The following is a 22751-nucleotide window of genomic DNA, read 5'->3' on the forward strand; positions in this document are numbered from 1 at the left end:
CCCTTATTGCTCTGGGTCTGGGGCTGGGAGTCATGATACGGGGAAAAAACTCCCTGTGGATCTGCTTCCTCCTCACTGGAGGAAAACTGCTCAGATCCTGACTCAGGCATCGAAACAGAATATGCATTCATGAGCGGAGACTGCAAGGTAGGTGATACTAGCAGATCAGCTGTCTGGGTAAAATGAGTGAAAGCAGCTCCTGCGGGAGATGAAAGCTGAGCCGACAGAGGCTGCTGCACAAGAGCATTCCTGCGATCGGGGCTTCTGGCTGTGATCTGTGTGTCAGAATGCCCCGCAGGCGTCGGTGCCGCGGTCGGTGCCGGGCGAGAAATGTCGGGCTGCCTTGGGTGAGGCGTGCTGTAGAATGTCGGCACCATCTCATTTGCGGTGCCGAACGGTGCCGTCCCTGAGGCAGGCAACTGGAAGCCTGATGCCTCGGCACCGGAGCTTCTCGGCGGCGCTGAAGCCTCAGGCGGCTTTTGCGCTGTTCCGGAGGAGCCTGGCTCGTGAAAATTGCTGAGGCGAGGAATCACAGGCAGAGAGATCGTTGATCTGCCTGGAGAAAGTTTATGCCTCATAGTCTTGCTCGGTGAGGAAAGGTGCCCCTTTTTCGTAGACTTCTTGAGCTTTTTTGAGGGGGGGGGGGGGCTGTGTTGGGTAGCGGAGCCGGCTTCAATGCCTGGGTCTGAAACTGACCCGATAGATTTTTGAAGCAGGAGCAGTTTGAGTTTAAGCTCCCTGTCTTTCCGTGCCCTGGAGCTGAGTTTACAGCAGTGGGCACATTTTTGGGGAATGTGAGCTTCCCCCAAACATTTTATACACTTTGAGTGCCCGTCCGATGACGGGATAGCTTCCTTACAAATAGCACAGCGCTTGAAACCGGTGGAGCCCGGCATAGCCGCGGCTGACAGGAAATTTTTTTTTTTTTTTTTTTTAAGATAAACTGGGTAAGTAACTATTTTAACAGAGAAAACTGACAGAAAAAACTGGTTTCTAAAGGATAATTAAGGCAATAGTGAAGGATTCTCTAATGAGTCTGCTGAGCTCCGTCTCAGGCCGGGGACGGTTGAGAAGGAACTGAGGAGACCGGCCACGCATGCGTTCTATTACCCTAGAGTCACAGCGGGGGGGGCAGATTCTGAGCATGCGTGGCCGCTATGAGTACTGCTGCAAAAATCTCCGGGCGAAGGCGCAGGGACGCACCAACACCTGTAGTGGAGCACCCACAGGGACATCTCTCGAAGAAGAACATTCAATTATGTAAATTACCTAGAATTCGTATGAGACTAACAAATGTAATTAACTGAGATCAATCACAGTGCTAATGCTGGTCATAAGCAAAACTAGATAAAACCATAAAGCTGATCAATATAGTCAGGAACTATAGAGCAGAGTTAGGAGTGGCGCCCGGGTTTTTGGTGCCCTAGGCGGGGGTCCTTCCGTGCTCCCAGTCGTCATCGGCAATTCTGTGGCGGGTCCCGGAGCGAGTGAAGGACCCGCCGCAGAATTGCCGCCAAAGACCCAGAGCGCGGAAGGACCTCCCCGCCGCAGAATAGCCGCCCCCCCCCAAATCCTGGCATCCTAGGCGACCACCTAGGTCACCTAAATGGAAGCGCCGGCCCTGAGCAGAGTTTCTGGGGAGGGGAGGGGAGGGGGTATATAATAGGGCACTACAGGGGTTTTGCTTAACTGAAATTTTTGTTTAGTTGGACAGAGAAGAGGACATCTCTATGTGACATCAGCTGTCAGACTCAAAATCCCAGGCCTTGGACCAGAGAAATCTCAATAAATGAGGTGTGGGAGGTGTGTGGCAAGCTGGGAAACAGAAAAAGAGAATCTGACCAACCTTAGGTGCTGTTTACTTCCATACAAAAAGCCTGCTGCTGATTTAACAAATATAACTAGTGTAAATATTGTGGAGTTATTTATATTTGCACACTCTCATGGACAGACATTAGGTTTCACCAGTGAGTTAAGGGCATGAATGCCTTAGTACTTACATTTTTCCAGTAGTACAATTCTCCTTTACTGCCTTAAAGCACTATATCAGGTGTTACTTTTGAAGATTTAAACAGCTGGTTTTCTACTTTTGGCAAACTGAAAAGCATTTTATGTGGTCTGCATTTCAAAAGAGAATAAGCTACACACCAAATAAAAGACTAAGTGCTGGATTGACTGTAGCATTATTACTGATTTACTGAACTGTAGTGATTACATACTGTAGCAAATATGGCACAGAAAATAGGGATAGTTGGCATCTTTTCAAAATGAGTAATCTGCTTCCTGATATGGAAAAATATGAATGCCGTCTTGCTGACTTACAGGAATGCTCTGGATCTTGACTTCTTTACTGTATAGCCTTCATCTCTGCCTTCTTGAGCAAAGGGTATTGTAAACAGACCTTCTCTCATGCAACAGCCTTATGGGAATGCTATGGTAAAGAGAACAACTGGGTTTTGATGATTATGAACTTATCCTTTCATTCCTCTTGCCAGTATTTCCCAGGACTCAAACTCTGGCTCTCCATGTTATCCCTCAATGATTTTTGCTGTGGCTTCAGTTACTACCTGTATGTTGATGCCTCTAACTTCTCTCTCCTCACCCATGACCTTTCCCAAGCATTTAGATGGTTACTCCAGGTGTGTCTCCAGCACTCTACCTGGATGTCCCATGAAAAAGCCAAGCTCCTCATCTCCCTCCCCATCACATTTCCCTTAAAAGTTCCAGCATCCTCCTTGTTTTCCACCCTTTCAAACTTAACATATTTTTTATTTCCTTCTCTCATTTATTCCCAGATTTAGGCTGTTGCCAAATCCTATCTACATCTCTAAAATTTTCTATTTTTTCTCCATCCTCATCACCAAAATTCTGCTCATGTCTCACTTTTTCTACTGCAACTCACTATTTTCTGGCCTCCTTAACAACTGAAGATGCTTCTTAAGTCCATGCTCTCACCTCACCACTCCATTCATACTGCTCCCCTTACATCCCTACCTATGCACATTCCACCTCCATGTTAGGGCTTATGTTTTTTGTCTATTTTGACCTTCCTCTTTGCTCTGACACTACCTTGTGCCTACCTATTCCTTTAGCTTCCTTCTTTCCCTATTGCCTCCATGACTTCTTCCACACTATCCCCTTATATCTGTAACAACATCACTACCCCAGTGGAGCAAATATTCAGCATCTCCTTTTTCCACATTCCGCCTCAAAATATAATTCTATGTAGTATATATAATCCACTATAACAGACTTATTCTACCATCTGCAAAAGTGCTACTATTAATTCATTTTTAAGACACTATAATCCTGTATGTGATAATTCTATCTCTTGGTCAGCCAGAAATTTGTGTCTCTGATCTGTTCTCTTAGGTTGGAATCTCCTTGGAGAAGGGACTATGACTTCCATTATCTTCTATCTCTCCTCTGATTTGAACCCCACTCCTTACTTTACCCTGTCTTCAGTGGAATGGGAAGCGAGCTGTTGATGTGAGGAACTCTCCTTTGCCTACCTAATATTTTTGTATGTAGGAGGACAGAGAATAGACAACTGATCAAAGGCACTGAACAAGCACATCTTCCATATATCTGGTTTTGTTTATGTTTTCCTAGATATTGTTTTTCTGCTTTCCATTTAAAACCCCCTGTGGCTTTTGTTTGTAACTAACAATTACTAGACTTAATATTGATATATTCTCTGTCCATCAGCAAAGAAATGCTATCGGACTGGTTTTCTCAGTCTCATAACCTCAGGATAAGTGAGTGTTTGTGCAACACCCAATTTACAGGTTTTGAAGCATTATCTGAAAATAAAGAGGAGTAGGAATCAGGGCTTGCAGGAACAATTTCTGCGTAGCAAGCAGGAATAAGAATCCAAGAAAGCAAGTGCATATGTTGAGACAATTAGGAGATGGAACAAAGAAAGGTGCATATTTATTTATTTAAATGTATAATATCTGAAGGCATGCATGCTTGCCTTTTCTTAATAATTTAAGAATATCAGAATTTATAAAATTCACTAGCTGTACAACATGACTCATTTTTCATGATGGTTTTAAAGCTCAGCCTTCTTTTCCCTACCATTTTGTTTGCTAGTTATCTTCATTTTCTGTCCCTGCCTAATTTACATTTCAAGTTCTTAGAGGTTGGGTCTATATTGTTTTAAAATCCATATAACACCAAACAAAAGTATAGTCCTACATAAACTTGTATTACTGATAAATAATAATAATAATGGTTTGTGCCATTGGTGTATATTTGATCAACTAAAACATTAAACAATTGCTACCTGATGCATGTTATTATATAAATTTCATTTTAAGCTACTTTTAATGTAAATGCATGCTATATTTCAAGTATTTTTATCTTATTTGCTATGTTTTGGTTTTACCCTATTCCACAGAAGACATTTATCCTCCCACATCAGCATTTTTCCTTAATGTATACTGTGTATTATTACTCTTTACCTATGTTGGAGATAATTTCATCCTTTATTTTTAACATTAAGTTGCCGCTTTATTAGAAATTATGGCAAAATCAGGCTAACAGAGAACATGCAGTATGACAGGGGGAAAAGGCATACCATGAAAAATTTATTAAGGACTAATTTCTGTCTTCAGTTATATGTGCACAACTCCAAACTGTTGCACACATATATTTGAGGGCAGATTTTGGCTAAGCATTTAATCCATAAAACAATCGAAGATACCTAACCAACACCAAAATATTGTAGGTATTCGCAATTACAAAACATGATAACAATCCTCAAGAAAACATACACTTTACCTGACAAGACAACCTCGATTAGGTCTCCTTCTTGGATATCAGTAGCTGACTTCACCAGCTGGAGAATATTTTCAGAGGTAGGATCATGGCGAAAAAGTAGAATTTTATCATACATTCCATAGAAACCACATTCAGGAAACTGCAAATACACAATCATGAATATTTATTATTATAATATAAAATACAGATGTGTAAAATATAATTAACACAACTAACACTTATTTTTGATAATGGACCTGTCCTCAGATTTACATATGACAAAGCTACACATTTACGTAGATGCGTTTTTTTTAGCTGATGGACCATTTCTTATCCAACAGCTACCCAAGTATGAGGCTTATTACCCATATCAGTACTATGATGTGTGTGTTATAAATACTTCTGTAGTTAGATTATCTTCAGGCTCTGGAGCTGTCCGTCCCTCCCCCCCCACCACCCATGTAGGTTCTTTTATGCTTCCTTCCCTTGCAACGACTGCTACAGAACTTTCTTAAGATTTCCAGCCTACCCTTAATGCTATTGCTAATACCACTATTTAGATCAAGTGGAAAAAAGATGCCCCTGGAGTTCAACTCAAGTAACCTCCATGATATTTCTCACCTCAATGTAAATGGGAATCCTGAAATATTCTAAACCAGAGCCCTTTGCGTATCTGTGCCATGAGTTTCAGCATTATAGAGCCATACCTTTCTCATTCCATATATTGTTTCCTTCAGAAACCTCAAATTATCATCATCCAGTCCTGAGGCTGTCCCACAGCAAAGCTCTGGGGAGGACAACAGATGGGGGCAAACTCCATACAGTTTACCATGTGGAATTTTCTTGGAACCATCCTTTCTGATTGGAGGAGTATGAGGGTTGCACTCCATTCTGTCCATCCCACTACTTTTATTCCATTCTAGGTATGAGGGTAGGTACAATTCAGGATGGGGCTTCATTCAAATCTCATTGGAAGAGGCTACCTGGGAGAGAGGCTGAATCAGCATATCTCCAAGCCAGCCTCACCCACTTGTTCAAAAATAAGAGCTCAATTTTTCTGGCAGCAACAGCTGGCTACTCTCCTCCTGGAAAGTGAGAGTTTGCAGTGCTGTGCTACACCTCTCAGGCTAGGTCTACACTACCCGCCTGAATCGGCGGGTAGAAATCGACCTCTCGGGGATCGATTTATCGCGTCCCGTCGGGACGCGACAATCGATCCCCGAATCGGCGCTCTTACTCCACCAGCGGAGGTGGGAGTAAGCGCCGCCGACAGAAAGCCGCAGAAGTCGATTTTGCTGCCGTCCTCACAGCGGGGTAAGTCGGCTGCGATACGTCGAATTCAGCTACGCTATTCATGTAGCTGAATTTGCGTATCTTAAATCGACTCCCCCCTGTAGTGTAGATGTACCCTAAGAAGAGTTTCTGCCACTGGAGGTCTTGAGAAATTATGGCCCTTTACATTCTTAGTATAGCCTTCTGTTACTGCAAGCCATAGAGGAGTGTCAAGGTGAGTAAATCCAAGTCACACCTGGTTTCTGACATTCCTTTTTTAATACATATTTTATCTTTGGTCTGTGCATATTTGTGTCTACACCCTAGTCCAAAGTCTGCCCCTCAGTTGCACCCAAGAAAGCATATTACCTTCAAAAGGCTTAAATGAATGCAAAATTCAACTTCATGGGTTAAATTTGACACTTGGCAATGCCAGTGTAAATCTGGAGTCACTTCACTGAAATATTTGGAATGACTCAGGATCTACACATGCATAAATAATTTGGCCCCATTTTTCTATATCTGCATCTTTGACTTGTTCTGTTTCCAATGGCCTGAATAAAATAATAAAAAGGCAGGTTTTTGAGGATCACAAATAGAACAATATAAAAGCATTGCCTACAATTTTATTTTCAGGGCAGGGAGGGTGACAGGTTCTATGTCTACCTAGATATCAGAATAATCATTTCCAGGTCTTAATTTTAATATTTTAAAATAAAAACAACCTACCTGCCCAACTCTAACTCCTACTTGATTCTGGGATCCAAAGCTGCCTCCTATTACCTCATCAGAAATGTCATCTCCTGCTGGAGTAATGTCAGTGTTTCAAACACTTTACATAATTTAAGTTTTTCATTATTTGAAAGTTCTCCTAAGAAAATACTAGGCACTAGGTGTTGCTCCTACATCTTAATACGTGAATGGCAAAGTTCACAAGTTCAATAGTGCAGCATCATATCTTACGTACAAAGATAAGGACAGTAAGGAACATTTCCCGAAAAGTGCTTAACAGATCATATACATAACTAAGGACTTGTCTTCACTACTGCACTACATTGGCGCTGCTGCATCAATGCAGCTGCGCTGATTAGCGTGTCTGGTGAAGACACAGTGTGTCAATAGGAGAGCACTCTCCCATCAATGTAATTACTCTATCTCAATGAGAGGGGGAAGCTATATCAGCGGGAAAGCATCTCTTGCAGACATAGCACATTGCACTCGCTGCTTTAAGTCGATGTAAGTTACATCAGGCAGGGGGATGGTTTTTTCAAACCCCTATGCGACATAACTTACATTGATTTAGGCGGTAGTGTAGACAAACCCTAAGCCATTTTTTATTTTCCCCAACCCTATAAAATTAAATGCTGCAAATTCATGAACATCTAATTTCAACATATGGACACCTGGGTCAAAAATTTTGAAAATGACTACAGATTTTGGGTACTTCCATTTTTGGATGCCCAATTTATGGAATTTTCAGAGGGTGGGTTATCAGCACATTCTGAAAATCAGGCCTGTACCTGAGCTTCTCAGGCAGAGTCTTGGTGGGGCTCTTGTTATGTAAAGCCAGTTGTTTACCAAATAAAGCAGAGTTCGTGCAAGCAACATAAGCACTGAGTGACCACTGAACATCACATGGCCCATTTAAGTCATTTCAGGTTGGCACCCAAGAACAGAGAAACACAAAATCACCAGGCCACTATTGAAAATCTTGGCCTGAATGTTTAAATTTAGAAATATAACACACTGGAAACCAAACAGCATTGTTATGAATTCATCTCAGCTATTAAAAAGCTCTTCCTAATTTTACTGCCATCTTCAAACATTATATCTTTTTAACATATATTTTTTAAATAGTTTAAATCTGGTACCAACACAGTGTGAAAAAGAACAATGTGGGTAAAAGCCAAAAAACCTGTATAGTACTACTTCATTAGGCCAATGTTTCTAGTTTTTTTCTTCCTCCCAGACCTAACTGCATATTACATCTTGTCTAAAAACTACTGAACATAATGAGATCAATAACATACTGGTTAAATAAGGTGAAAACTTCTAACAACTCAGTTAATTTCATATTATTTGCCACAGATGATTCAAACTTGTTCAGAAATACATTACAACTAGTAGGAATAACAACATGCTCTTCAGGGCACGACCATCTTTTTGTTCTATGGACAACACCTAACACAATGAGGTTCTGCTCCTTGATTAGGCTGTCAGGTGGTGTAGTACTACAATTACTATTACTAATAATAAAATCATGCAATTATTTTCATATAATAAATTGAAGAGCAGGGCTAGTGATTCAACCTTTAAATAAGAATGTGCATCTTAACTTAAGAATAGCAACTAATCACACAGACAACATGTAACAGCTTGTATCCTTAATATTCTGTTCAATTGTTTTTCAGACAAAGCTCTTCTTGATTCACCAACAAGAATTCTTATTGAATTTGCTGGGCCCTTTAGAAAAGGCGTCAGCGTGATGCAGTGTGGGCCATGGAGGTCACCATGACAGCAGAGTTTCAGACACTGTTTAGTTGTCATGGCAGCAGAACCCAAGGCTTTTTTTTTTTTTTTTCCAGATTAAATACTTATTTATGGGACAAAACAAGTGTATGCATATCAGCTTTTGACTTAATAGGGAAAAAACAGGCTGATAATCTTTCAACTATCACACTTTTAGAACAGAAACCCTGCATATGAGATTTTCAAAAGCTGTCTTAAATAATATTTTAAAGGCAAAATGATCTACTGCACTGCAGCACTTGCAATAATTGAAAGAACACACTGAAAAAATAAACATGGGAAACAACGTTCCCTAATTTGATAATAATCATCAGTTTTTATGTAAAGGTGTTTGAGTTTTGAAATCTGAAAACCCTCATTACACTAAACAGGCCTTCAGAAAAGCTCAAAGCTTGTAAACTCAGCTTGAGCTTATTACAAGACCAGTAAGGTTTTTTCAGAGTCTTTGTTGTTGTCAGCACAAACATCTCAGATAAGTGATTTCAAATCTCTCCCAATTTTAAGGAGTCAAACTTGTAATTTTGAAAACATAGCCACCAATGTCTGAATTTAATATTAAAGGTTCAATTCAATTCTACATCAGCAAACTAACTCCAGGTTATGAGGGATTTTTGACAATCCTGTTGCATTTCATGGTAAATACATGGATATCCAAGTCAGTGGTGCTGGAAAAAAATTTATAGTAGGGGTGCTGAAGGTGGAAACCATGTATTTGGGTTGTTATTACTACTTCAAGCCAAGGGTGCAGCAGCACTCCAGCATTCCGAGTTCCAGCACCTATGTACCTGGCACTGATCTTTACAGTAGGTTAAGTGGACTAGTATCATTTAATAGTGAATTCAAAGTTTAGCATTACTCACATGTACTACAAAAAATATAAGAAGCTCATAACAAAGGACTAAGAATCAATAGAGAAGGTCCAACTAAAATTACTATGAACTATGGCTGAATTTTAGCTGAAGGTTTTCTTTTTTATGTATGTAATTTGAGTAGATCTACAATTGACATACTATTAATTTATGGCACATACCAAACTGTAATTGACATAATATATAACAATAGCATATGTGTGAACAGGCCTGTGCCTTTGCTCAGCAACCAGTTGTAAGTACTGGACAACTGGGGGGAAAGGGAGGGAAGGGGGAGTTGGCACAGAATTCATCCAGCAATCTTATTGGGCCTAAGCAATGGGAACAAAATCAACCCATTCCCAGTAAGCACAAGCTAACCAAGCTAGGTGAATGAGCAACAGGATGGACAACAAAACTCAATTTTGACAAATGCAATGCAATGCACACAGGAAGAAATAATTTAATTTAGAACCCATCTAAGCGTGTATTTAACGGTAAACACTCATGAAAAAGACTTGGGCATCAATACAAACAGCTTAACACAGTTGTCAAAAAAGCAAACCAATTGTAAGAATGTATAGAGAATGTGATGGAAAATAATACTGAAATTATTACGAATGTCATTATATAAATCAACGGTATGCATTCTCCTGGAATATTGTGTTCAGCACTGATCACCCTCTCTCAATTAAAAAATAGGAGAAATTAGAGTGAATAGAAATGCATCAGAAAAAGATCAGACACATGAAAATACTGTCATTTGAAGAGATATTTAATCGATTAGGACTATTTAATTTAGAGAGGAGATTAATAAAAGGGGACATGATTCAGGTCTATAAAATAATAAAGAAAGTAAGTCAGATGCTCTTTTTGACCTCCTCTCATACAAAAACTAGTGAAATGGCAATGAAATGTAAAGACAGCAACTTAAAACTGATAAAAGGAAATACTTTTCTGGAAAAAAATACCCACTTAGTGCCTACTTAACTTGTGGAACTCACTGCCACAAGATATTATTTGAGGACAAAACCTTAGTAGGAATAAAAAAAACACTAGATGTTTACATGGAAAAAAGAACACCACCATTTTGGTAGGTAAGGTAAATTGATAAAGTGACAAGCCTTCATACTTCAAGAATAGATAAACTACTAACTGCCTATAGTTGGGAAGAAGCTTCTATTATCAGCAGTTTATTCCATAGTTGTCCCTGATGGGAAATTTTGCACATTCAGTTATTCACCCTAGCTCTAAAAATAGTTATATAATACCACTATAACTGAAGTATCCCAATGTATAAGTATCCTCTGCTGGCTTGACATTCTCTGGGGAAAAAAGCATTTTCTCTGGAAAAAGATAAGGAACTACTCTCAGAGAAACAATGATGCCCACGCGCCAAAAATACTGTTAAGTTTAGCTCCATGTGAAAAAGGAAATAATATTAAGGAAAGAAATGTTAATTTCATGTTACTTAAAAGATAAACAATGTAGGCAGGTGGAAAACATATACTAATAACTAAAAAAATGTTTCCATTAAGCAGAAGTGTTCCATTAATCTATACTTCCCAGAGGCTTACTATTACTGTGTACTTTGGATTCAATATTAGTGTAAGGAAAGAATTTCTCCCATCTTCAGAACTGGACTAGAGAGAGGGAAGAGAGTTTAAGTTTCAAAAGTATTGAAAATCAATTTCTAAATATATTCTAACTACAGTAACTGTCGCCAAGACTTTCAATGTGGGCAACATCTGAGTAATCATCCAAGATTCCTAGGAGATCTATTTTTACACAGGGTTGTTCATAATCTTCATCAGTCAGGGAGAGAAGAATCTTGGAGGATTTATTTATTTATTTATTTAGTATGGCCCCAAATATAAATAGAAATACTTTAGGTATCTAAATATTACAGTACATTAAAATATTAAGGAACAAAACTCACAGCTAGGGTAAGCTAAAGCAAGCTTAAAGAAATGGCACCTGCTTATTTCTTAAGGTCTGATTTTGTCCCCAAATTCCTTGAAGGTGACAAATTATTCAAGCTACCTCTGACGACATTTTTCTGGTTCAGCACTGACTTATCTCAGGACTTGAAAGAAACGGTTACTTTATCTTTTTAGCAAATTTGATCTACATCAAGCTGCTGTAGGAAAGAATCAGTTTTCTAGAATAGAAGACAGTCTGAAAAGGAACTGCAAGTGGAAAGTTTAAGAGACTGGTCTTGAATTCTGCCATACTCCCCACAGTGTATTAGTTAGCTCCGGGTATTCACTTTTGGTAAACCCCAGCAACTGTACAACGATCCTTTTGGACTGTACAACTAGCCTTCTGGAAATTCCCAGACACTGTTGATAATGGGTCCCTGTCATGGGGTAGGTACACCCCCATCACGGGGTGTCATGTCAAAAGAAAGGGAAAGGCTGTACCGCAGCCAGTTAGGTTCTATGCCGGGGTAGGCAACCTATGGCACTCATGCCGAAGGCAGCACGTGAGCTGATTTTCACTGGCACTCACACTGCCCGGGTCCTGGCCACCGTTCCGGGGGGCTCTGCATTTTAATTTAATTTTAAATGAAGCTTCTTAAACATTTTAAAAACCTTATTTACTTTACATACAACAATAGTTTTAGTTATATATTATAGACTTGTAGAAAGAGGCCTAAAAACGTTAAAGTGTATTACTGGCACGCAAAACCTTACATTAGAGTGAATAAATGAAGACTTCGTACACCACTTCTGAAAGGTTGCTGACTCCTGTTCTATGCTGGTGATATAAAATGTGGTAGTACAGCCTAGTGGCCGGAGTCAATAGGTCGGCCCTTCCTCACAGTGCTGCATGGCCCAATGGCCAGAGTCAACAGAGCGGCCCTTCCACACTGCGTGGCCAAATGGCTGGAGTCAATAAAGTCACCCACATCCCTAGGGCTGTGTAGCCTACTGGCCGCAGTCAATAAAACTGCCCACCTCCGAGGAGCTATGTTGGCCTATCGACCCGCTGGGGAAGTGGGGCACCACCTAGGGGTGTGTGGTGTCCAGGGTAGGGGACTTGGGCTCTCCCTGCTTCTCTTAGTCCCAGCCCAGGGCCTCGGCAGTGGTGAGAGTGCTGAGTCAGAAAGGATCCTCCCGAAACATGGTGACCTGTTCCCTGATTCTCCAACCAGAGCAATGTCTAAATTCCCTGCACTGCTTCCTACCCTGTCTTCCTCAGTGATATTACACGGTTCCCCTGGATCTCTGGGGTCCTCAGCGGGTGAAGCTGCTGATGGCTCGGTCCCTTCTCTGGGTTCCGCAGGCAGCCTGGAATCCGTCTGGGGCTCGGCACACCTTGACTCTGTGGTCGGGGCCTGCAGCAGCTCTCAGGAGAAAGCCTGAAGTCTGTGTTCTTCCCCTTCAGCAGCCTGCCAGACTGAGCTGGGCTGCTTCCTTTCATACCTTGCCTCCAGGCTAAGCATGCCCAGTAGAGGCAGAGGGGCATGGCCTCCTCAGCCTGCAATGCACAGTTAACACTTTCTGGCCCAGTGCAGGGTAGGCACACTCTGTCACAGTCCCATATGGAGCCTGGTAGGAGTATTGTGAAAACTCCTTAGGCTCACTTTCTGACCTCTCACTTGACAGTGGAGAGGCATGGCATGATTGTGAGGATATGCCCTGTGCCCATAGGTGCCGACTCTGTGGGTGCTCCGGGGCTGGAGCACCCACAGGGAAAAATTGGTGGGTGCTTAGCACCCACCGGCAGCTCCCTGCTCCGCCCCCCCATCCCAGCTCACCTCCGCCTCCGTTCTGCCTCTGCCTCCTCCCCTGGGTGCACCACATGCCCACTTTTCCCCCTTGGCTCCCCTTGCACCGCGAAACAGCTGATTCACACGGCAAGCACTGGGAGGGAGGGGGGAGCATGGCACGCTCGTGGAAGAGTTAGGGCTGGGGCCGGGATTTGGGGAAGAGGTCCAATAGGGGCAGGGACGGGGCGGAATTGGGGTGGGGACTTTGGGGAAGGGGTTGGAATGGGGAAAGGGTGGAGTTGGAGCGAGGCCAGGGGTGGAGAGGCGTGAGCACCCACCGGCGCCGGGGAAAGTTGGCACCTATGCCCGTGCTTGGCAAAGGCTTGGTGCCTTAACCTCAGTATCAAGGGGCAAAGAGTCAGGTGCCTCTGTCATGCTCAGGGTACCATCCTGATGGAATTCTGCTGGTACCAATCACTCCAGTATTGTTGTCAGGGGAGATGAAGACCTCATCTGTGCCAGTCTCTCTGGTGCCGAGAGGGCTAATACTGCTGGCGGTACCTATGTCAATTTGCGTACCGGGAGCGTTTTCCTAGGGCATTTGCCCTTCTCTCTTGGTACCAAAGATTCAGTGCCCGTGCCCAAAAGGTCTGTGGGTCTGTCAGAGGTACCAGATACCGATGGGCGCCGTGAGGCATGGATGCTGGATTGTGGTCTTGAATAATCCAGCTGTGACGTAGAACTCCATATGCTTTATGGAAATATGCTTATGAATATGACATAATGGGAATATGCTTTATGTTAAACACCTCTTTTATGGTATCATTAGAAAGCTTGTAATCTACTGAGTGTGTTCATCCTATTTGTTTGCATGTATTATTTTTATGTCTGGAGTTAGGAGAATAAGATATAAATTTGTATTACTGTTGTAAACATATTAAGTGGAAGCCATTAAGGGTGCTTCAGAATCAATATACTGTGAATGGGTTTATTTATCTGCAAGCCTTCCGGTGTACGTGTGGGCCAGCCCCTGGGTAATGAAGAATGAGGTCTCACAGGGACATGTGACCATGTCACCTGATGCTGAAATCCACCTTAAATCAGGTACTTTTCCATTTAGAACGAGGGGTGGGGACCCAGTTTCCCGTCTTGTGCCAAAGCTATAAAGGGGTGGAACAGAACAAAGGCGGTGGCCAATCCTGAGAAAACCCTTAGTTACCACCTAAGATGTCTGCTGGAACTAACAAGGACTGAACCAGGGGAAAGGATTGGGCCCAGACTATTAAGGAAACCTGTGAAAGAAGCCTGGGAAAGAAGCTTATTGGAACATCTCTGAGGGTGAGATATTACCGTAACACTGCTCTACAGCCAAAATGCTTCTGAAATAAATGTAGTCAAACTTTACTAATTCTGGGTCACTGAGAACGAAAATGATGCGTAAAATTGTTGATTGGCTCTAGTTTTCAAGATATGCTATTGGGTCAGTATATACGACCCTTGACTTGGGAATGGAGGAGGATATGTGAGTTATAAAGGGAAGGGATCTCAATTTAAACCAGAAATGACTCAAATACATCTTTGACTGGATCTATGAATAAATCTATGACTGGGTTTGGACAGTACTTGCTTTTTAGGCAAAACAATGAATGATGCAATCTGAAGCTGGTATAGCATCATACATGATATGAATTGCATCATGTTATTCCTAGAAGTCATGGATGATGCAATCCTAACGAAGCTTACATCACTCTGCTGAACAAATTGCCCTACATCAGCTCTAGAAATCATACAGTGACATGCTCTCTTATTTGTCAGTGTTTGATTTTGCAAAGGGACACATTTCTGTTTAGCCAAAGTGAACAGAGATGCCTCGTACTTGTGTGAACAGTGCAGATAACTTCTGCTATGTTTGTGGTGAAGTGACTTTTGCATCACAAAAGCGCAGTATAACCACTATGGTTAAGAAAGCCTATCACCTTTATTTTGGCTGCAAAATTGGAGATCAGGACAAGAGGTGGGCCCCACACATATGCTGCAACACTTGTGCAACAAATCTTCGCCAGTGGTTGAACAGGAAAAGGAAATCTATGCCTTTTGCAGTGCCAATGATTTGGAGAGAGCCAACAGATCATACCAGCAATTGTTACTTCTGCATGGTGCCTCCTGTTGGGAAAGGTGTGTCAAAGAAGAAAAAGTGGACTGTGCATTATCCAAACATTCCATCAGCTATACGCCCAGTACCCCACGGAGAAGGACTGACGGTTCCTGATGCACCAGAATCATTCTTGCTTGAGTCAGACGAGGAAGAGGAAGAGGATGAAACTTCTGGTCCTGAACCATCAATGTCACAGGACCCACATTTTCTCCCATCCTCCTCCTCTGAACCACACCTCATAACACAAGGTGAACTGAATGACCTTGTCAGGGATTTGGAGCTACCCAAGAGTAAGGCAGAGCTGTTGGGCTCCAGACTACAGCAGTGGAATCTCCTGGCAGGTGATGTTAGGGTTTCCATGTTCCATGACCGTCAAAAGGATCTTGTCCCATTCTTCTTCATGGAAGGTGATCTTGTAGCCTGCAACAACATCGATGGTGTGATGGCAGCCCTCAACATTGTTCACGATCCAGATGAGTGGAGACTCTTCATTGATTCATCGAAGACGAGTCTTAAAGCTGTTTTACTGCATAATGGCAATGTTTTGCCATCAATTCCAGTTGGTCATGCAGTCCATATGAAGGAAACCTATGACAACATGAAACAACTTTTGAGGAGCATAAACGATGACCAACATCAGTGGCAGTTTTGTGGCAATTTGAAGGTTGTTGCTCTCTGGCTTGGTCTGCAGACTGGATACACAAAGTACTGCTGTTTTCTCTGCGAATGGAATAGTCGTGCAAGAAATTCCCACTACATCAAGAAAGATTGGCCACTCCGACAGTCATTGGAGCCTGGGAGGAAAAGTGTTCAGCATCCACCACTTGTTGAATCAAGGAAGATTTTGTTACCACCCTTACACATCTAGCTGGGTCTGATGAAGAACTTTGTCAAGGCCATTGACAAAACACAAACAGCTTTCAAGTACCTCTGTGGAAAATTTCCAAGGTTAAGTGAAGCTAAGATAGAGGAAGATGTCTTTGTTGGTCCTCAGATTCGTGAACTTCTTCAAGATGATGCATTTGACCATGCACTGCGTGGCAAGGAAAAGACGGCATGGAAAGCCTTCCAGTTAGTGGCAATACATTTTCTCGGAAACAACAAGGCAGACAACTACAGGTTGTTGGTGAAAAACCTCCTCAAGGCATACAAAAGCCTTGGTTGCAACATGTCACTAAAGATACATTTTTTGCACTCTCATCTAGATTTTTTTCCACCGAACTGCAGAGCAGTGAGCGACGAGCACGGCGAGCGATTTCATTAGGACATTGCAGCAATGGAGAAATGCTATCAGGGCAAATGGAGCCCATCAATGCTTGCAGACTACTGCTGGACAGTGACAAGAGATGCTCCATTTAATGAATACAAGAGACAAGCCAAGAAGCACCGAGTAGACACTGAATAGGACTAAACTATGTACATAATAGTTTTTTGCCTTTTGTTTCATAATAAATTTTATTTATATAACCCTTTTGCTGATTTTTAAAGTGTTACATAAACAGGACAGGTGAAATATTATCATGTAAAGCAACCATAAACACATGAAAAGACCTAGGTTTACAATTTATGATTAAAACTCTACTATCTACACAATATACATAGACATAAAATGTAAAAACTTAAATATCTTAGAAACAGTAGCCAATCAGTTGTTTTAATTGTCATATTTGAATTCAGCACATCAAAATACATACAAAATACAATAAATAGCACATTTTATCTCTGAAGCAGACGACTTCTCAAAAATTGTAGACCAGTGTAATCAGTTTCTTAATGTATTAGGCTTAGACTTGCATGGTTTTGCTTTATTTTGCTTGGTGACTTACTTTGTTCTGTCTGTTATTACTTGAAACCACTTAAATCCTACTTTTCACACTTAATAAAATCTCTTTTGTTTATTAATGGACACAGAGTAAGTGATTAATACCCGGTGGAGCAAACAGCTGTGTATCTCTCTCTATCAGTGTTATAGAGGGCAGACAATTTATGAGTTTACCCTGTATAAGCTTCACACAGAGTAAAAAGGATTTATTTGGGATTTGGATCCCACTGGGAACTGGGCGTGCTGGAGAGGTAACCTGCTGAGCTGTTTTTGGTTAAAGTTTGCAGCTTTGGGGGTGTGGCCCAGATCCTGAGTCTGTGTTGCAGCAGGCTACCGTGTCTGGCTCAACAAGACAGGGTTCTGGAGTCCCAAGCTGACAGGGATAATGGGCTCAGAGGTAATCTCAGCACATCAGGTGACAGTCCCAAGGGGATCTCTGTGACCGAACCCATCACACCAGCTTTTCATTAATCGATAATAGGAGGAACTATTTAATGAGAAATTAATGTGCATATAATTCTCATTAGAGACATTTAAAAGGTTTTCTTACATAGGAATTCTAATCTTTAAAATAAAATGTTCACATAAATCAACTATAGGTGGCAATAATTAATGAGAAGCCCTCTACTGTTGTGTAAAAACATATTATCCTGTATTATATCTTGACAGATTATTGCTTAGTGAAAGCTATTAGTAAATCTCAGTAGGCACGCTCAGTTTATTCACACAACAATAATTAGGTGTGTGGATTTACAACTGAAAAAGCACTTCACACTATCTGTCTCACACCGTGAACAAAACTGTCAGTATAGCAAAGAGAAAACTTCATGCTTCATAATAAATCTACGGGTTTTATTCATTACCTTAATGAACTAGAGGCAAGGGACACAAGGAAAATTTCTGACAGAAATTAGTAAAAAACTAAAGCCTTCTGTACACACAAAAGTTGTACTGCTTTAATTATACTGACAGAGTTAAAATGGCACAAACCTAATCGCGAGGATACAGCTACACCAATATATTTTATTTCTGTATGAGAAGTACAGTAGAAACTGAAAATTATGAACACCAGAGTTAAAAACTGACCAGTCAACCAATCACATACCTTATTTGGAACCGGAAGTACTCAATCAGGCAGCAGAGATTTAGAAAAAAAAAAGGGGGGGGGGGAATACTGCACAGTACTGTGTTAAACATAAACTACTAAAAAAAGGGGAAAGTTTAAAAAAACATTTGACAAGGTAAGGAAACTGTTTCTGTGCTTGTTTCGTTTAAATTAAGTTGGCCAAAAGCAGCATTTTTCTTCTGCATAATAAAGGCTCAAAGCTATATTAAGTCAATGTTCAGCTGCAAACTTTTGAAAGAACCATAACATTTTGTTTAGAGTGATGAAAATTTCAAGTAATGAACAACCTTGATTTCCAAGGTGTTTGTAACTGTAGCACCTTTATATCAGCATATCTGCATCCACTCTAGGATTGTATTGGTAAAACAATTTTGGCAAAAAAATCACAACCCTAACCAACATACCGGTAGTTATATTGATACAATAGCTAAGCATAGATCAGGCCAAAAGCCCTGATCCTGAAATTTACAGTCCATTAGAGGCACTTCCTGACGCCCCATTAACTTCACTTTCCAGTATTCCCACAGAAGTCAATGGGACCATTTAGATGAGGCACATACATAAAGGTCAGCAGGATCAGAGCTGATAGCAGATTGTACATTAATTTAAATAAATAAAACTAAGAAAGTCTTGTGTCTCTGAACAGAGGAGGAATCAAATAGCAGGAAACAGCTTCTTTTGCTCACAACACCAAGAGCACCTGTCAGCCTACACCCTGACCCAGAAACCTCCACCAGGTTTCTTCCAGGGTCAGTACTGTGCTTTCAGCTGCTCCTTTAGGCTGTCTCTCTCTTTCCCAGTTTTTCTGTTCTGCCTCCCCACTCACCCACACACAGACACACCCCTACCAAAACAATATTCTGTCAAAAGCTCCTGTGTGGGTTCACTCACTCCTCTTGTCTTAGGTGGGGGTTTTAACCCAACCCATAATAAAGTTCCACCCAGATCAGAATAATAGTTTTAATAGATCACAGCCCCATGAATATGATCACAAAAACAATGGATAAATTATTTTCATAAATGTCCATGACAGAGAGAGAGCCCTAGTTCAATTGCCATACTAAAGCAAAGTATGTTTACAGAAAGCATTTCTAATCTTTGCCTCTCAGTGAAGTGAAGCTAATGTTACGATGATAATTTCTTCCTGCAAGTATTATAATGCTATGATATTAAAAATACATATCTGGTAAGTGTTTGATAGATATTCATTCTTAAAAGCTTTTTTAAAGGTGATATAAATAATTGCTTCAAGATTTAAATAAAACAAATGTTATGTTTTTTTTACAAGTCATATTATAGTCAGTACTGTACTAGAAACTAGAGAAAAAAAACATTAGTACTTGAAATCAACTGTGAGATTGTATTTAAAATTGATAAGCTTCCTTGCATTTCCAGAAAGCAAACTTTAACTATTGTCAGACATTGTATCCTTAGAAAAGCTAAATAGCCCCTCAGAGAGAACACTACTGGATGGGTAAAGTCCTGCACATCTGTGGATATCCGCAAAAATGGTCTGCAGATTGCAGAGTGGATTCAGAATGGGACTTCAAGATGGGACTTCAAGAAATGATATGTTCGTCACTAGTCTGCAAGATGATCTGGAAAGATGCTACCTACCTTATGTTCCCACCACTCAAGGGTCTCCTTAGCATAGAACAGAGGGATAGGTGATGTTGCATGCCAGCTCCATCTCAGCAGTTTTGTAGAAACCAAAGTGACAGGGATCAGTTGAAATTTTCCCAATACCTCTAACACACTTAAAGAAATTCACCTGAAAACTTTCCTCATTGGCTGGAAGACAGGCAACTATGCAAATTATGTGTTCTCTGCCAGAGTCAGTCAAAATAACATCAAACTGTATACAGATGATTTCATGAAAGGGTTTTCATCGGATCTTTAATGACACAAAATATTTACCAGTTGGTTCATTAAGCACCTTTATGAGGACAGTCATTGAACTCAATACAATTCGTATTGAGATAGGTACAAGTGAAATTATGCTAAGCTGAGCTAACAGACTAAGTGTGAAATCCTGGCCCCACTGAAGTCAGTGACTAAACAACTATTGACTTCAATGAGGACAGGGTTTTACCCCCAAGAATACATGTCACATGCTGACCCTCTGAGGTATTCCAGGTGAAAACGCACTGGTGAGGTAATGCAAGAAATCTTGTACTGCTGCTGGCCATGCTATACCTATTCTGTAGATAAACACTTGCATGACTGTCCAGCAAATAATGGAGAGGTAGGGATCTTACTCTGAAGCATCAAGTATCGCCCTGTCCTGGACATCTGGATCAACCTACTTGACAGACCAATGATCTAATTGGGTATGGCAAATTATGTTTTCCTAAATAGAAGGCTTCAGTTTCCATTGCTGTGAGCCAGGTGAATTTGAGGAGCACCGCATTTCACTTGTTCTTTAAAACAAAAACAAACAAACAACACTTCACACCCAAGCTATCTAAAATTGTACATGATATCCTTTTAATAGTTTCTTACAGCTCAAGGATTCAAAGACAAACTATTGGGGGGAAATGGTTGATAACTATTCATATTTGGGGATTCCAACATCATTCCAATCAGCCAGTCGATTTATTTTATTACCGTACAGGCAGAACTTTTAAAATTTGGTATACCTAGTAATTAGCACTGTTGTATGATTATACCTATTTCCAACATGAATTGGAAACGTCTTTCAATGGCTTGTATTCATCACATATGAAATGATATGGATGAGTAAGAATATTCAATTTTCCCCTTTCTGCTTTATTAAAATAAAATTTTCATACAGTTTAATCAAAAGGAAAAGGAAAGATGGATTTTTTTAATGTAAACAGTAAGTACACTTTCTTTACCAGGTTGTTTTGAAATAATTAGTTGAGTGTTGTAAAAGACTTGTATTTCTCAATGAAGAACTGCTGGAGGGAAAATAATTTCCTATAACATAAAGTACTTTCCCTGACAGAACTAGAAAAGCAGCTCCTTAAGTTTTGATGTTTCTGAGGGATTATTTTCCCCCTGTACCTCTACTTTAAATATTACAATTAATTTATTTAATTTATTAAGATTTTAAACCAATAATATGGCAATATTTGTGGGTTTCTTGCTCTTTTTAAATGATTGCATTGATGCTGCAACCAAACATCCATTTGCAATATTATAGCATTTACTATAATCCTCAAGCTGTTATGAAAAGACTAAGGATAAATGTCACCTGAGTGCCCAAAGTGCAAAACAGTATCAGGAAATATGAAGGGGTATTTTCAGAAGCAAAAAAGGAACATTAGAACTACCACTAGTCTCTTTCCTTTTCGTCCTCATATCTTTCTTGTGCTTTCCCCAACGTTCATCTCACCTTATATTTTATTCTATTTAGCACCATATTTATTTCTCTCTTGTTCTCTTCTCCAACTCTCCCTGTTCAATTCTATCTGTTATGGTCTACCTTTTTTATTGCAAGAAAACAAACAGTAGAAAACACAAATGCTGAAACACTTGAGCTTTGTCCAAAGCCTATAACAAAACCAATATAAAGACTTTCACTGACCTTGATGTGCATCACATTGTCCTTTATCTGCAGAATCAGCTACAGAACAAAATGGATGAAGATTGTGTGTAGTCAGTTTCCCTCTGTAGGTGTAGTTAACATGTGAACTGTTCATATCATCTGAGTTCTGGGTTGAATATTGGCTTGTTCCTTTACTCTTGTAATGAATACTGGACAAGCCCAGGATTGTTGCTGCTGGTATGGATTGTCCCTGAACAGACAGGCTTATCTACACAATTTTACTAAATTGTTTTCCCCCCCCGCTACTGATTTAGTTAAATTGGTGCAAAATATGTGTGTAGACAAGGCCTTAGCATGGATCATATAAGCAGGAGAGACCCTAGCAGGAACTCTTTTGGAGTCCTTTTTTAGGCATGACAGAAGACTAACAATTCAGCAGGACTTGAGGGTAAGCATTGTCTTATAGCATGTGGATAAGGCCAAGCACACTGAAAGTTTGCTGATACTTTAAAAACTTAAAAAACAAACAAACGTAAAACACATCTCACTGAACCAATAACTGGCTTAAGGTAATTAAAACATCTGAATCAACTATATTTACCAAAACACAATGTTCTCCTTAAGGCTTCTTAAAATACAAATGTTCTTTATTTTTAGAACTCAGGATTTCCTTTCCCTACAGAAGTTACAACACTGAAAATTTATGACACTAAAAAATGGATAGCAGATTTGGCAAAGGGGCCTATTAACAAGCTTTTGGTTCTCGCTTATATACAACAGCCACTGTTAATGTACTACCTTCTAAACATTAAAACGTGATATACTGAAAAGGCTTATCTACAAAACCCAAGACATAATGAAAATATTTATCCTTCCTTTGTAATAATGAAATTGTTGAAAAACTTTACAGCTTTGTTATATCATGTAAGTATCTGAACCAGTATATTATTACAAAAAATTGTTTCACATACAGCAATATGCTACTGCAGAACGATGCATTCCAGCAGTT

The 22751-nt window shown here is 40.4% G+C and overlaps 1 protein-coding gene across 3 annotated transcripts in view; it reads right to left on the reverse strand.

Moving 5' to 3' along the window:
• The window catches only part of PRKD1 (protein kinase D1), a 316426-nt gene that overhangs the window by 133454 nt on the left and 160221 nt on the right, over positions 1-22751 (reverse strand). For all 3 annotated transcript variants that reach the window (XM_054027843.1, XM_054027842.1, XM_054027844.1), the window contains exon 2: positions 4786-4924. In XM_054027843.1, coding sequence (XP_053883818.1) covers positions 4786-4924 — 139 coding nt within the window. The remainder of the gene's footprint in view (positions 1-4785; positions 4925-22751) is intronic.

Source organism: Malaclemys terrapin, chromosome 4, assembly GCF_027887155.1.
Source record: "Malaclemys terrapin pileata isolate rMalTer1 chromosome 4, rMalTer1.hap1, whole genome shotgun sequence".
NCBI lineage: Eukaryota > Metazoa > Chordata > Testudines > Emydidae > Malaclemys > Malaclemys terrapin.